Genomic DNA, 17632 nt, shown 5'->3' on the forward strand with positions numbered 1-17632 from the left:
TACTACAATCAGCAGCATCTCATTTGCATAAAGCGATCAGTTGGATCAGCATAAAACTGGAAAGGCAGCCATTTTTTTTTTTCTTTTCTTTCCTTTTTGTCTACATAGGACCACACAAGAAGCCAGCGTGTACTGATTTTTTAATGCCTTTTAATTACAGATCATATGCATGATGTTATGATACTGCACAAGCACCTCTAATTTTAACCACATACTAAATTGAAATTAAAGTTATTTAAAACCACAAGCACTCATGTTTGCCCAGCTGGGCAAACTTGAGTCCTTGTACCAGAAAAATATCCAGTAAATAAAACATTGTTTAGTAAATCGTTATTTTTTATTTATTTATTTTTGCATTTCCATGCACCAAACATGAATATAAATATCATTAAAACATCCGCTGGGTCATAAGCTTCATTTCGGTACCTAACTTGCCTGAGTGGATTGCCTGTAGGCTGAGACAAACTGCGTGTCACACACACACACATACACACACACACACACACACACACACACACACACACACACACACACACACACACTATGAAAATTTATGATAGGATGTTTTGGCAATAAAAAATTAGATGTAATAAAACAGTACTTTACAGTAAAATAACTCGTTTGCAAGACACATTAAATTATTGCTTTTTTTTTTTACATGGGGGTCACCACTTATCAAGGCCCAAAGGCAACTCAGAGATAAGGGTTATTGTGTGTACAGTTGTAGCAGACACAAATAGACCCCTTTTCTTCTCGCGCATTCGCTTCCTCTGAGTGAGTGATGCGGCCTTAAACTGTCCAATCTGAGGACTTGCACATGAATACGAATTAACACCTAGGGACCAGACAGCTTCCGGTCCCAGAAGAAAACTCTCGCTCTTACGCTACCAGCCTTCGACGGTGCTAGACGTCTGTTCGCTTCGCTGCTCCTACTAAAGGTATTGACGACAGCCACTGGCTGTAACTACCTCGTAAGGCAGTGGAGACCCGACTCTACTTTCTTCCTTCCTTTCTTTCTAAAGTACGCTTTGCGAATAAACCTTTCCCTTGTTAAGTTGAAGAAGTTGTTTGTCATTTGTTCATAGAATTGTGTTATTTTATTTTATTAGGAAAATTCCCTAAACAGTAATCAATGAGATAGTATTGTAGTAATCATTAGTATTTGGGGTTTTGATAGAGTGTCTTACCTAAGGGGGCGGTTTGTCAGGAGTTTGTTTATGTTGGACTTGAAGATATCCAAGTTGTAGTCAGGTGAGAAACAGGCAAGCGGCAGAGAGTTCCACTGGCATGCAGTTCTAAGAAAGAAGCTTTGCTCATGGAACCTATGTTTGGATTTAGGCACAGGTAAAGAGTGGGGAAAATTATTGACAGTAGTTTTAGCCAGACGGGTGTTTCTCGTGAAAGATTGGCGAGCGGGGATGAGGGATTGGAGCTCAGACGAGCTCCTGCCGTAGCAATAACAATAAAACAAAGACAGGCTCGCAACATCTCTTCTGTGGGAGAGCGGTTGCAGGGAAGAGAAAAGGGCATCCCCCACTAAACCACGAAATCTATTTTGTACTCTGTCAAGGCAGGATAGGCTGTTTTTAGCAGCTCCTGCCCAGATGTGGCAGCAGTACTCCATCATTGGCTTTTATACAGATAGAGAATTGCATTAGTAGTGAGATATCTTCTGGAGGAGTAGAAGGATCCCACCATTTTCCCAGTGTCCCTGGCAACAGATTTGATGTACATGTTCCATTTCAGATCAGGAGTAAAGGACAAACCCAGATGCTTATCAAAACGTGGAGCCTCCCCAAGACGAGAGCCATCATGGCGTGCATGTTCAGACAGAGAAAATGTCATTCAATTATCTAGCTTTTAGTCTTCCCTTTGTGCTTAGTGATTTTTTGGTAGAAACTCAAAACACAGAAGTCATGAGGAGCAATCAAAAAGGGAGATAACTGAATGACATTTTCTGTTTTTGAAACTACAACTGTTGTATAGCCACGTATCAAATCGGCGTATAGACACATGTTGTACAGCAGAGTATCACAAGTGCTTATGTTTTACTAAGAGTATCACAAATGCGCATGCTATATGAAAGGTGGATATATTAAAAGAAGATGCTGCTTCATACCTTTTCTTTCTCCGGAGTTCTTCTGTTTTCACTGCTGGGCTCTGTGATGAAACATGCAACAACCAACACCATAAACGATTAAGGCAGCTAAATTTTCTTCTGTTATGAACCACAAGATAACGACTTTATATTTCACAAAATATAAATTTATTTCAGCTGCCTTAATACTATTCATTGGAGTCTGCTTACGTGTCTACATGTTTGTTCTTTTCTAGCCCCGCTTCCTGGACTTTGACTAAACTTCTTGTGCCTTGGACCTGTCAGTTCTAGTGACGTAGCCGATTAAATGACACGTCTCTTTAACATGACCTCCTCTGTCACGTATGCAACTACTCAAGGTCGATCTAGTTATTTTTGTTTATATTTAAACTAAGCTAATTTCTGTAAACATTAATAATTCCCAATATAAACTATTTTTAACAATATCATTGGATAGATAGATAAATAGATCGATAATCACTAATTTAACTTTTAATCCTGCTATTATCTAGCACAACTTTGACGTGTATGCTATTTGTACACAAGTAAAAAATTGTAGTTTCGGAAAACTGGAAATGCTATTTAGGTATCTACCTTTTTAACTCTCCTAGCTTCTTTTTGTGTTTCAATTTGCCACAAAAAATTACTCAAAGTGTGTGTGTGTGTGTGTGTGTGTGTGTGTGTGTATGTGTGTGTGTGAGGACGTAGTAGTTGAAAAGGGAGATAACTGAATGATATTTCCTGTTTTTAAGATCACAACTTTGACATGAACGCCATCTCTCTACAAGTAAAAGATAAATTAACAAGATCACACAACTATCAAGCGTATTTAATCTGATATTTTTTTATTTCTAAAACACGATTTTAAGTCACTCTTAGTTGTTTAAGAATAGTGTCAAAACTCATTTTACTCTAGATAATGTAAAAGTTTAGATAAGTAAAAAAAATATACTCGAGCTGAGATCGAAACCAAAAATTGAAGACAGTGAGTCAAGTATAATAACCATTACACCAGCTGTTAAACTATGACAAATAAATAAAAATCCGATGACACCTAAGGATAAATTTTTCAATTTTTACCTCTTAGCAGCCCTTTTTGTCTGGATGAAAACCGATTAAAAAGTTTTCCACATGTCCGAATACCCTATATACTAAATTTCACGTTTGTAGATCAAAAATTTGTTAAGTATATAAGTTGAGAAATGTCCTAACACAAACACACTTTCATATAAAATAGAAGTTTATCAATATCATCTTTCTCTAAGGGTTCCTGGAAGATCTCTATCTTCCCTGCAAATCCATAAAAATCTGAAGGCAATCCTTGCTGCTTTTTAACTTTTGTCCCATATCACTATATGAGATTTAATAGCTCAGTTTTCTGACTATATAGCTTATAAATTGTAAAAGCATAGTGTATGACTTATTTCCAATAGTTTTTTTTTTTTTTTTTGGTAAAAGGTTCCAAGACTTACAGCTTCACTGGATATTTACTTTTTTACAGATGGTGTAGTGGAGATATTTACATTCTTTGTTGTGGCACATTATATCGTAGCTGTCCCCCAGCAGCACCCCAATGTCAAATGCTTCACATTCTCTACTTCTTTATGGCAGCACCTGCACTTGTCATCGTTGCTGAGACCACTCATCTTCTTAAAGACATTAGTCATTGAGCTTTGATTATAATTAGGGCTAGGACAACAGAATATTCGTTTCATTGCTTTGACTCTCGAGTATATATCCGACACAGTTAGACACAATTAATCAACCGAGAACCACACATTCTATATATTGAAACATATAAGATATTAATGGATATATACCTGAGAGTCAAAACAAGGAAAAGAATATGCTGTTGTCATAGCCCTAATTATAATCCTCTCTCTCCTAATCATAGCGGAGTGAAACTTTTTCATTGCCAATTTTGATTGAAGCGGAGGAGGGCTGCATTCTCAATAAAAATCTCTGGTTTTTGGAATAAGCTTCCAAGTGAATTAATAAATGCAACAGCAGCAGCAGAACAATTTAAGGTAAATTTAGACAAGTGATGGACTACTGTGTTCTCGTTTTTGAAAATTTTTAACGTCTTTTCCTTACATGGCATTGAATAACAATTGGTTTATTTTTTGTCAAATAAATTGAATGATTAAATGTGGGAAATGTTACTTCAACGTCTCTGTCCATGTGTTACTCGTTTCAGCTATAGAGAAAGGAAAGTGAGGTTTATAAATCAGTCTCTACGTGGAAGCTATGTGAAGGGGCTACTGCCAACAATGTAGAAGATGTTGAATCTACTCAATGGGCATTATGATTAGGGCTATGAAAAGAGAATATTCTTATCATTGTTTTGAATTTTGAATATATATCCAATACAGTTAGACACAGTTAATCAATTGAGAACCACGTCACTCTATCTAAAAACATATAAGATATTAACTGATATATACTCGAGAGTCAAAATAATGAAAAGAATATTCTCTTGTCATAGCCCTAATTATGATGCGTCCATACTTTTTCACTGTTGATTTTGATTGAACTGAAATAGGGCTGCATTCTCAATCAGAGTCCCTAAACCTTGGAATAAACTTCCACTTGAATTAATAAATGCAACAACAATGCAAGAATTCAAGTTACATTTAGACAAGTGATGGACAACTGTGTACTTTTCTTTATAGATTTTTACCATCCTTTCCTTACATGGTATTGAAGAACAATTGTTTTATTTTTTGCTAAATAAATTGAATCCTCTTTTTACTAAGTTTACAGACCACTCAACTTCTTAAAAGCATTCGTCATCTAGTTTTGATCTTGGGCGGCCATTATCATTCTCTTCTGATCACAGTGGAGCGATCCTTTTTTTAGTCAGTGTACAGAGCCTTTCTTTTCTATATATTCCTGGGATAGTTCCTCCATAAAACATTTGGCATGCTGTTGATTGGTTCATTCTTCCAGTTTTCTACAACTGAAGGTCTTGGTGTATTTCTGACGGCTCTTTTGGACTATTTACGTGGTTCATGTTCCTGTCACATTTGTAAGACAGTCTTATCCAAAATATTCGGCCAACTTTTTTTTTTCTTCTTTTTTTTTTACATGGTGGTCACCACTTATCAAGGCCCGGAAGCCACTCAGGGATAAGGGTTATTGCAAGTACAGTACGTTAGTGTGGAGATTTAATGAAGCGTTTACTTAAGGGGGCGGTTCATCAGGAATTTGTTTACGTTTGACTTGAAGACATCCAGATTGTAGTCAGGTGGGAAGCAGGCAGACGGAAGAGAGTTCCACAGGCATGCAGTTCTAAGAAAGAAGCTTTGTTCATGGAATCTACGTTTTGATTTAGGCACAGATAAAGAGTGGGGAAAATTTTTCACAGTGGATTCAGCTAGACAGGTGTTTTTCGTAAAAGACTGGCAAGGGGGGACCAGAGATCAGAGTTCAGACGAGCACTTGCCATGGAAATAACGATAGAACAAAGACAGGCTCGCAACATCTCTTCTGTGGGAGAGAGGTTGCAGGGTAGAGAAAAGGGCATCCCCCACTAAGCCACGAAGTCTGTTTTGTACTCTGTCAAGGCAGGATAGGTTGTTTTTAGCAGCTCCTGCCCAGATATGTCAGCAGTATTCCATCCTTGGACGTACTTGGCTTTTATATAGATACAGAATTGCATCAGTAGTGAGATATCTTCTGGAGCGGTAGAAGGATCCCACCATCTTTCCAGTGTCCCTGGCAACAGATTTGATGTACGTGTTCCATTTCAGATCAGGAGTAAAGGACAAACCCAGAAGCTTGTCAAAACATGGGGCTTCTCCTAGACGAGAGCCATCCATTTCAATTGATGCCAGATGGGGATCAGTGCGTTGATGATGTAAAGATAGGAGTTTGGTTTTAGATGCATTAAAGGTAAACAGCGTCTTCCCCTACTGAACCACGCGCTCGAGATCAGAGGAGAGAGAATCAGAGAGAACTTTGTCATTTACAGCTTTTGATGTTGGGTGACATGCTCTCTACTTCTATGTGGCAGCACCTTCACTTGTTGTTGTTGCTGAGACCACTCATTTTCTTAAAAACATCAGTCATCAAACGTTGTTCTTTGGCAGCCATTATCCTTCTCTACTGGTCATAGTAAAGCAGTTGTGGCAGCTGAATCGTGAAGTGATTCTTGACAAACACTAAAATGCAAATGGCTCTAATTTCTACTCTCTTTCTTTGCTTTGTTTGGATTTGCTCTTTTTGTCACTCCCAAAAGCAAGTAAGTTTTCACAGGAATATATTGACTTATATTATTTTCAACTAGTGTTGAGACGATTAATCGGAAAAATCGGAGCCTTTTGGAGTATAGGAATTGGTATTGGAACCGGAAAATTTTTTACCTTATTTTCCGATGCCAAAACTTAAATTATCTTTTTTATTTGATTTTGGTTTAAGAAACATCTTTCACTGCTTTTAGTAATGATAAAATAATAAATATTTATTGATTTAAACTTTAAGCAAGGCTAAAATCTCTCGATCATTTACTCACAAGTGTGTTTTTATGTTTGAGAAAATATAGGCACATTTAAAATGTGTTTTTATAGTAATTGGCACAAAATAACACTTTTATAGTTAAATATTTAGAGATTTATAGAGAATCAGATTTGGAATCGGTAATTGTATTGGAATCAGGAATTAAGATTGGAATCGGTAATTGTATCAGAATCAGAAAAAATATTGGAATCGTTCCCATCCCTGTTTTCAATCAATGAAAATCGTTTCAAACTACAAAAGCAACAAGTCTATATCATATAAAATAACCGGCTGATCTCAACTTAAAAAAGTTCCAAAACAGTAGCTTCATCAGCTGAAATCAGAGTTCTTCCAGATGACACCTGCAACCTGTTTCGACACTCCACATTAACAACGGACATTCTAGAAGACTTGAATGCCTCACACAGAAATTCCTTTAAGCCTGCTGCTATATCTCCCTGTGGCAGCTGAATATGGACACATCTGAACTATAAAATTCTATTTTTGCTATTAAATTTTAATTGAAGCTAAAAACTATTTTAAAATCATTTGACTATTTTAAAATCACCCCCAATTCTAAACAGTCACAATAAAGTAAACGAATTGGACATTTGAATCCATTATCTCTTTACTTATCTCTATATTTAATAAAAAGAAATCGATTTTTCCGTTTAGAAAAAAAAAAATGATAGCCATGCAAACACAGATGCCACGTATAAATTCAAATAGCAGTTGGCCCAACGTTGCCTGGTCGTAAAATATGCATAAATATGACATTTTAATTCATGCAAATTTCGTCTTTATTATTATAGAGCCAATTTTATACTGATTATTATATTGTACCCAATATGTAGTAGTGATTTCAAAAGTTAAAAAAAAATATATATATATATATATATATATATATATATATATATATATATATATATATATATATATATATATGATTTAGGTGCCATCAGCTAGAATTGAAACAAAAACATTTAGCACTCCAGCCTTAGTTGTTATGATTTGAGCTATCAACAGACAAATAAAAACGGTTAAAAATTATGCGACTTCAAGCTATGAATGTATATGTGCAGAAGTAACAGGTTTAGTTGACTTACTCCTGCCAAGGTCAACTTTTTTTTTCAAATTTGACCCTTTAACAACTATTTTACTGGTAAAAAAAATTAAAAAAAAACAAATAGAATTTGTTCCACGGGTCAAAATCCCCACATATATCAAGTTTCAAGTCTGTAAATCAAAAATTAAGAGCGGAGTTTGTTAAAGACCATTCCACGTAATCACACACACACACACTTTTATATGTATACTAGCAGGCCCCGCCGACGTTGCTCTGTCATAAAATAAGCTTAAATATGATATAATTTATACAGATTTCATATTTATTATTAAAGAGTCAATCCTCTATTGATTATTATATTGTATACTAGCATGGGTGTCCGGCGTTGCCCGGGTATTTGGAGGTGTATGTTGAGCAAAAAAAAAAAAAGCGGTCAATTTTTGTTAATGTTTGACACCTATTGTGACCTCTTAATATTTATTGTTTTGGGCTCAAATCAAGTTATTAAGTTAGATCCATGCCCAAGGAACCTATATCTAAAATTTCAAGTGTTTAGGCCTCAAATTGTCGGAGGAGTTTAGTAGAGTTCTCAAAAGTCAAATCGTTGAACTTTGACCCCTTAACAGCCAAATTTCTGGCCGAACCGATCACATAGATTTTCCCAAATCTCAGTACCCTGTATATCAAATTTCGAGTCTGTAGACTTAAAATTGACAGAATTATTGCGCAGAGAAATGTACACAGACAGACAGACAGATATACAGACAGAAGATACACAGACACGTTCACTTTTATATATAGATATTGACCGTTATATATACTCAAATCCCCTATTTATCAAGTTTCAAGTCTGCAGACCAAAAATTGAGAGAGGAGTTTGTTAGAGACCGTTCCGTATGCACACAGACACGGTCACTTTTATATATATATGTATATATAGAGAGATATATAAATATACATGTGTGTGTACTAGAACTTTTTAAAATCCTAAATGCTATGCAATTATGCACAATGTAAAAATATGCATAAATAGAACTGAGTCTAATAGTTAAATGAAACCAGTCATCCAATAAGAAACCATAAAAAATGAATAACTAGTTAATGAACGTTCGTTTTTCAAAGGAATATGCAAGTTAGTTAACTTTCATGAAGTCGCTCACATATCCATGATTGAGCATATTAAGAAGTTTGTTTTAATAATTTTTAAATAAAGAGGTAAGCTTTTAATATCAATATCAGTGCGACAAAAAACTCAAATTTATGGATATATAGAAGATAGATAGATATGGTCACACTACCAGCTTTCATATTGTTTCTCCCATAAGTGTACAATGTCTTTGTAAAAAGATTTCTAATTAGAAAGATATCATGGAAACCAATGCCAACAGTAGAATCATCTGATTCATATGAAACACTTTTTCACTTAGGATGTTGGCAACCTTCAATCAAGCAATATATTGATTGTTAATTAAGTCACCTAATCCAACAGAAAGCTCAGATGTAACGGGGCCCTGTCGGTGGGGCATTAGAATACGCCGACTGCCCTCCTGCAGAGGGTAAAAGTCCCTCAATGGGGGTCCTGGATATGACCTTAAACTATATCCAGTGGTGAGGCCCCAGCTTGTGGGCTTTGGGGAGTGTGGAGCCACCCTTTAATTACCATTGCTCCCAGGTCCACTCTGACCCGAAGTGGTAGTACCTGTTAGGGTCCCAACTATGGGTTAAATAGAAACCGACTTGAAAACAACAAATATATTCCATTAAAAAAGTTTTTTCTTCAAAATTTTTGGATTCGGCATTAAATAACCCGAAATGGGTTGATATGCCATAAAACAAAAGCAACCAACCAACCAGATGTAACGGCTGTTTTAACACACCGCCATTTTTTTTCTTGAAATAACCGAGGAGAAAGATAAAGAAATTTGGCAACTTTTAATCAAATTGAACTTCGAACTCCAACATGATCAGATGATAAAGTTGTAGAAGAATCGATACACTTTAAATAAATCAACAACGCAATTCTGATGCAAATTAAATTACATACATTTATTTACAAACACCAGACTCTAATAGCATAGACAATTTTAAAGTTTGTATGCCGACAATACAGTCGAAAGATAGAGATGTTTATTTCTTAAATAGTGTGATAAAAGGCTTCCAGCACAACGAAAGAATATTTTAGTCAAAATAAACTGCTGACTGTGTAAGAATGATCGGTTCAACTTGCGTGAATTTTCTCCCACAAGTTGTTGAAAGTAGTGGTAATTTGACACAAAGAGTGTACATTTGTATTATTTGGATTTTTCAGTCTAGTATTTTCATCTTGCGCATTATTCTCCCAACATTTTGGCCAATGTAACCTCCAACCTTCTGCAGGTGGATCTTGTCAAACTCAGGAATCTTTCAGTTCAACTCTTTGCAGTGAATTTGCACGGAATTTCGAACAGATCTCTTTATTTAATCCACAGGGGGGAGAGTGTTAAAATATTTTTTATTCATCATGGGGTAGATATTTGATTGCACCTCACCAGAGCAATGTATGACACAAGAGTGGGAAAGTAGAAGAATAGGCAAGCTCCCCTAAAGGAGAGGCACTCTTGCATAAACAAAAATTGCCTGCCCCCCCCCCCCCCGTCGGCATTCCTCGGTCGGGGCGCCTCAGTTGACAAGCAATAAACTTGCCCCACCGGAAAGCCGGGTGGCAAAGCCTAGGAGGGTGGATCTCCTGGGTGAGATCCAAGTGGTGTACCTCAGTCCGACAAGTACTGGGCCGGTTACCAGCCCTGAACCTGTCGGGCTGAGTGCCAAGAACGGATCCTTGATGAGTACTCTACCCAGTCTTCCTGCAGCTGAAGCCGCTAAGAGACTCAACCCCATCACGAGTAATGGGGGTATGGTCCCTCACAGTTAGGAGATTCTATTTATAACTGATGTTGCTAGAAACTGACGAATCAAATTAATTCACGTTCTGCTACCAATCAATCAGAAATCAGAATTGCTCCCTAAAAATTAAACCTTTTTAGCAACCTTGCACATATTTTTCTCGTGTTGGCTACAAAATTATAAGAACCCGTACAGAACAGCTGTCCACTGAGAATTCGTCATCTCCAAGACTTGTGGTCCTGGATATGACCTTAAACTATATCCAGTGGTGAGGCCCCAGCTTGCGGGCTTTGGGGAGTGTGAAGCCACTCTTTAATTGCCATTGCTCCCAGGTCCACTCTGACCCGGAGTGGTAGTACCTGTTAGGGTCCCAACTATGGGTTAAATAGAAACCGACTTGAAAACAACAAATATATTCTATTAAAAAAATTTTCTTCAAAATCTTTGGATTCGGCATTAAATAACCTGAAAAGGGTTGATATGCCGTAAAACAAAAGCAACCAAACCAACCAAACCAAGACTTGTATAGAATAACTACCCATCGGAAACTTTTCTGAAGCTAAAACATGGCTTCCAACTCAAGAATAGCGTGCTCTTGTTCCATCAGCCATAACCTGATAGAAGTAATTTGTGATCATATTCTTTGTATCACCCTGCACTGTGGATTACACCTTCAACCTCCAGAATGGTGTAATTTACAACTGAATTTTTACTGAGTACTTTATCCGTTATGTCACGGGTCCTTGCGGACAATTCTGATATGAATTTTGGGAGCTTTAAACCTATTTTTATTTAATGGTGATCTTATCTCTTATTAAATAATAATTATTTATTTAATGGTGATCTTATCTCTTATTAAAGTGCAAATAACACTCAAGATGAAAATAGTAGTTTGAATAATCCAAATAATCTATGCATTTGTGTGTGTGTATGTGTGTGTGTGTGTGCTTGTGTGCTTGTGTGTGTGTGTGAGGACAATTCTCAACCTATACACTCACCAATTTTTTTATCTACAAACTTCAACTTTGGTATATAGGGTATTTTCAGACATGTGGAAAACTTTTCAATTAGTTTTCATCTGGAAAAAAGGGCTGCTAAGAGGTTAAAAATGGTTTCACGAATGTGCATGCGTGAGTGGTTCACGTGACAGATTCCTTATGTCAAGAATAAGTAGGTTTTAAAACACTTTTTAAAGATTGTGTCAAGTTGGCTTAATGGCTATCGTACTTGACTCACTGTCTTTAGATTTTGGTTTGGATTTCAACTCCTGTAGTTTTTTTTTTACTTAAAAGGAGTTAATTGTTTAGAAAAAACATAATAATCGCATGCACGTGTTTTAGTTTGTGTATGATACGACCGGGCAACCTGCTAGTTCATACATAAAACTCAATAATTCGATAAATTTTATTTTCATTTGTAATTATTTTTATACTGGTTCATCTGATGTCATTTTTGGAATTTATACTAATTTATATGTAAGAATGTTTTCACCTGAAATGTGTAGGTTTAAAAATTGAACACTCTTCACAAGCACCGGCCAAACCAACATGATTAGGAACAAAGTGTAGTAACTGCTTGTCCTTAGTCAATGTAGGGGAAACCCTTCTACATTAAGGCAATATATTTTTATTTTTGTTTATTTCCAGAGTGACCCTTTTTGGGGAGCTGGTTTTCCCCCAGATTAAAAACGACATTGTGTCACAGGTGAGTCAAGTGTGAGAAATTCCATATACAACCGCCATCTTTCTTTAGGCCGGCCATGCAGTTCTAGTAGCCGGTCTGTGATTGGTTTAAATTTGAATGTGTCAGGTGATTTGACTTGGCACCTTTTTTGTATTCATGTGTTTATTTTTCAGTCTAAGAAAAAACACGGGACGGGATAGACTCAACGAGCTGTTCTTTCTCTAGGCAGCCAAGACAATTCCTTCATGGACACCAAACAGTTGGTGAACGAAGGACACTTCTCTACAAGCAGAGACAACTTATATTGCTGAATCTATTCAGATCAAGGATGACATTCAAGAAACTGTTCGTCATGTTTATTGTCCAAATATTGGATCTTATCTTATTTCTTCTTGAGTCCCAAGGGTCTCACATTATGGCTGATTATAGGCGCCATCATTCCCGCCGTGTTCTCCATGATCATCATGAATCCTTCCAAAGGAACAACGAACTAACATTTCACCAATAAAAATTCAAACTAAAGGCTCCATACGTAGGGGAAGCAAATCGGGCCACCAGTTTTGCAAAGGACTTACCATAACCAAAGAACTTTCATTGCTGTTACATTGTGAATAAATTTTGAGTTTAAAGGTATGGCTTTTGTTTGCGGAATTCATTTGCTCCTGCAGGGAGGAAATTGAGTGTGTAGGAAAGAAATTTCTTACAGAAGCAAATAAATAGCAAGTGTAGTAGCTGTTCTGATACTACACTTCTGTCCACGGTCAGTGGAGGAGGAGAAATTCTACTAGACTGGGACAACTTTAATTTTTGTTCCTATCCAGAGTGCCCTTTTTGAGGGAATTGAATTTTCCCCATATTAAAAGACAACCTTGTGTTTAATTCTGCCCTCGTGGGGAGGCAAATAAATAGAAACACGTTTATTTTTTAACGAGTTATTTTTAACCAATCAAATAGTTCGTTTTAAAATACTTCTCCGGCATATAAGGCTCGCAGGAAGCAATGACAATTTTATGCGTTGCGTCACTAAAGAAAAGGTTTCATTATGTTAATTATTAATAACAAGCTTTAATGGACGATGTAATTAATTAATAACCCTCGAATAATGTCTCGTGGTTGGAAGAAAATTGTCTGCGGCATTTCTGGGGGCGTCGACAGTGCGGTCGCGGCGGCTTTACTCAAACGGAAAGGTAATAAACAATAGTCAGTGGCATGTTCAACATTGTAACCGATGCAAAACAAATTATTTTCTTTGGCTTAAATTTCGATAATTAAAATTTAACTAAAGAAATGTAAGGACATTTAGTTTTGTTTTATACTAAATTTTTCTAATGTAAAATATATTTTTTTAAAAATATTTCCCTTTTTTTCTTTTTTAGGAAGATAGTTTTTTGTTATTTATTTTGCAAAAAGAACGTTCGCGTAACTGGTTGAAAATTCCCGATTTTAACCACGTGTTTTTTTTTTTTTTGTTTTTTTTTTTTCTTAAATTTATCTTTGATTTATAACTTGTGTTATTTAAATAAAATTAAATAAATCACCTTAAAGAAAATCTTGCATTCAAATTACAGAAACTTTGTCAATTTGAAATTTTTATTCTACCCCCCCCCCAAAAAAAACAACAAAAAATAAGTGACCTTCAACATGTTCAGTTGGTCTGGTCACCCATCTGATATTGGCCAGATTCAGCTTCACTTAACTAACATGAATCAGTGTTTCATTGTAATAATTAAATTAGGTAGATTCTGATTTCGGTCACGGGAATTATTTAGATTTTTTTGTTTTTATTTAAATGTTTGAGTAAAAACAAACAAAACATTAAAAACGTAAGCTATAGCAGGTTTCATCGTACACGTGAAAAAACGCCGAAATGAAAACTAATCCCCCCCCCCCAAAAAAAAAATGTTATCTAAAAAAGAACAAAACGTCTGATTAATTATAAAATGTCATGACCGATGGATTTGACAATTTCGAACAGGTGTTAATCCAAAAATATCCTTTTGGATGAATCGAAGATTAGTTGCCCGGAGGAGTTTGTCATTTGCAAAATAAAGCAATTTTTTTTTTTTTTTTTTTTTTTTTTTTTTGTACCTATGCACTTAAATGCTACCGTGCCATTTTTTTTTTAAATCATGGCAACCCGGCATATTCCTTGAGGCAAGATTGGTCAAATACTCTCGAACCCTATTACATAAAAGGAACCGAATTTCTCTAATCACCGTTACGTTACTATGCCAACAATATGTAAACAGATTTATAAATAAGCAAACCGTCTTTTTCCAAAAATAAGCAAGGTACTCATGCAGAGAGTGATCCGTGCTGAAATAATAACGTTATTATTTAAAAAGCCATTCTTAATATGGGGAGGGGAAGGTGTTTTGTACCTATTCTGTACTTTAACCTTACAACTGAATAAAAAAAAAACATATCATAAAACTTTAATTAAACGTGGAAATAAGATTTAAAAAATAGCGTGGATGATCACTCTCTGCATTAGCACCATAAGCAATATAAACAGAAATTTTTTAAAAAAATGATGAACACTTTTTATTTTTTTTCAACAATACATACAGGACTTTTTGGGGGTTTGTATTACTGTACACATAGATTCGAAAAAGTTGTCAAAAAAAAAAAACAAATATATAACAAATAAATGTTATCAAAGGCAAGATAAGTTAATTTTTTTTTTTACCAAACTGGATAAATTGTTTGGGTTTTTTATTTAATGTGACATGTTTATTCAGCTCGAAAAACATACAGGGTTTACCAATGTATTGGAAAATAGAAAATGGCGCCCGACTCTCTCTTTGACACGGTAAGTTTGGGAAAAGGAGTTAAAAATAAAAACAAACCCTTTATTTTTAACTCCTTTTCCCAAACTTACCGTATCAAAGAGAGTCGGGCGCCATTTTTAACTTTCCAATACATCGGGGTAAACACTGAATGTTTTTTTTAACAGTATTTTGTCTAGATTTTTATTTATAATTCATTTTCCCAAACTTACCATGTCAAAGAGAGTCGGGCGCCATTTTTTTTTCTTTTCCAATACATCAGTAAACACTGTATGGTTTTCGAGCTGAATAAACATGTTACATTAAATAAAAACGTTAAAACATATCCAACCCTTCCTTTTCATAACCTATCATACTTTCATAAATCAGAGTCCATTTTCCGTAGGCTGTTTTTTTAACCCAGTCAACGATGGGTACTTTTGCTAGTATATATATATATGTGTATATATATATATATATATATATATATATATATATATTTTAAGGTTGAGGTTAGGTTCTGTGCAGTTCACGGAGGTCCACCCTTCCAGGCTTTACCTTCTCTCTTTGGGAAAGGGTTAGTTTATTGCTAAGCACCAGAGGTGCCCCCTACTGGGAAATGCTGACAGAACTGCTCAAGCATTTTTTGACGGCAGAGTTCACATACCTATTGTTTGCTGGCTTTTCATTCCCTACCATCCAACCTTATGTCACTTCTTCCACAGTGGGGGGGGGGGTAAACACGTACACTGCTTATATAGATATTTAAGTGTGTGAGAAAGATCAAATCCACGATGAAGGTGTTTTCATGAATTATTTTAGATGCAAAAGACATTAAAAAGAAAAAAAGAAAAAGAGCTGATCTCGTATTTGTAAATTGCCCAATTTTTCTGGAAAATAAAAAGAAATTAAAATATGCAATATTTGAAATAATCAATTGAAAAAAATTGTTCCCGGAACACAAAAAAAAAAAAAGAAAAGAAAATGACAAATAGTTGTCTCATTTGAAAAAAGTTGCATTTGACTCAGATCTTAAAATATCTGTCATGACCTTTGTCCTTGAAAAGCTGCAAAGCTTTGTAAATTATAATTAGGGCGGTTTTATTATAAAGAAAGTCCCGTGAGTGTGAGGAGGGAGGGAGGTTGTCTAATTTTAAGTTAAGCTTTTGGCTTGAGGGGGTCACAACAATTTGAGATTTTAAATATTTGTTGTCGTTTTCTCTCTTTTCCATCAATGATTTTGAAATGCCTTAAGTGTGGTTCTGTGAAGAAAATGTAAATTTAGCTGTGATGTCGCAGGTTAGGGTTAGGGGTGAGCAGACACACACCTAGCATTTGTCATCTGTGTGACATTTTAGAGCTTAAAACAAAACAAAGATTATTAGAGGCCATTATGGGACGATGATAGCATCTTGGAATAATAAAAATAATAATAATAAAAATAATAATGATAATAAAAATAATAATAATAATAATAAAAATAATAATAATAAAAATAATAAAAATAATAATAATAATAAAAATAATAATAATAATAATAAAAATAATAATAATAATAAAAATAATAAAAATAATAATAATAATAATATAAAATAAAAGTAATGTTTTAGCAAAAGAAGAAAAATAACTGATCTCAACTTTTATTAGTGATGGGTCGATTCCAATATTTTTCTGAATTCTGATACAATCACCAATTCTGATTCTTTATAAATCTCTAAAATCTCAAAAAACGCATCGAAGCACAGAAATTAGGAACCCGCGACTTCTGGAAAATCTACAACTGTGTAGTAAATAATGGGCAATCAACAATTCACCCACTATCCAACAATCATGAGGTTGTTTGCTCTGCAACTGAGAAGGCTAACATGCTTGCCAGTCGGTTTGCCTCCAACTCCACACTGGACCATGCCAACCACCCCTTCCCTGACTTTCCTTTGCGGACAGACACCACACTAGACGATCTGAAAAATAACCCCTTCTCAGGTGCATGCTATCATAAAAAATCTTGACACTGCAAAACCATGTGGACCTGATTTCATCATGGCTGTGCTATTAAAAAAGTGCTCCACCGAAGTAGCTCCAGTTCTCTCCAAACTTTACAACAAATGCCTTAATGAATCTTGCTTTCCTGCCTGCTGGAAAACTGCTTCTGTAGTACCAGTTTTCAAGAATTCTGGCGAAAGAACTGATCCAGTAAATTATCGCCCTATTAGCCTCCTCCCACTTTTTGCCAAAATATTTCAGACCATAATTAACCAAGCTCTAGTCCATCACCTTACAGATGCTAAACTTCTGACTGACCAACAATATGGATTTAGGCAAGTCCATTGCACAGCAGACATCCTAACTGTAATCTCAGAACATATATAGCATTCACTGGACAAAGTGGGGGAGGGTAGAACAGTAGCTCTAGATATATCTAAGGCTTTTGACAGGGTATGGCATGAAGGTCTTCTCAGGAAAATCAGATCATACAGTATCACTGGAAGAATACATAACATAATTAAATCCTTCTTAGATAAGAGAAAAATCCAGGTTGTCCTCGACGGTCGTACATCTAAACAGTATGATATAAATGCGGGAGTGCATCAAGGGTCTATCCTTGGACCTTTATTATTCCTAATATTCATAAATGAC

General features: G+C 35.5%; 1 protein-coding gene across 4 annotated transcripts in view; it reads left to right on the forward strand.

Annotated features, from left to right (window-relative positions):
• Positions 1–17632, forward strand: part of LOC145240006 (mitochondrial tRNA-specific 2-thiouridylase 1-like) — a 194623-nt gene that overhangs the window by 145713 nt on the left and 31278 nt on the right. Inside the window, exon 2 of one of the 4 annotated variants that reach the window (XM_080103602.1) lies at positions 12191–12248. The exons of 2 other annotated variants lie outside the window; for them this stretch is intronic. Coding sequence is in view for 1 of the 2 variants with exons in the window: in XM_080103599.1 (XP_079959725.1) it covers positions 13330–13414 (85 nt within the window). In the remaining variant the exon portion in view is untranslated. Of the gene's footprint in view, positions 1–12190; positions 12249–12398; positions 13415–17632 lie in introns of those variants that run through there. One more of the 4 variants, XM_080103599.1, reaches the window with a different exon arrangement.

This window comes from Euprymna scolopes, chromosome 19, assembly GCF_053919585.1.
Source record: "Euprymna scolopes isolate OS-2025 chromosome 19, ASM5391958v1, whole genome shotgun sequence".
Classification (NCBI taxonomy): domain Eukaryota; kingdom Metazoa; phylum Mollusca; class Cephalopoda; order Sepiida; family Sepiolidae; genus Euprymna; species Euprymna scolopes.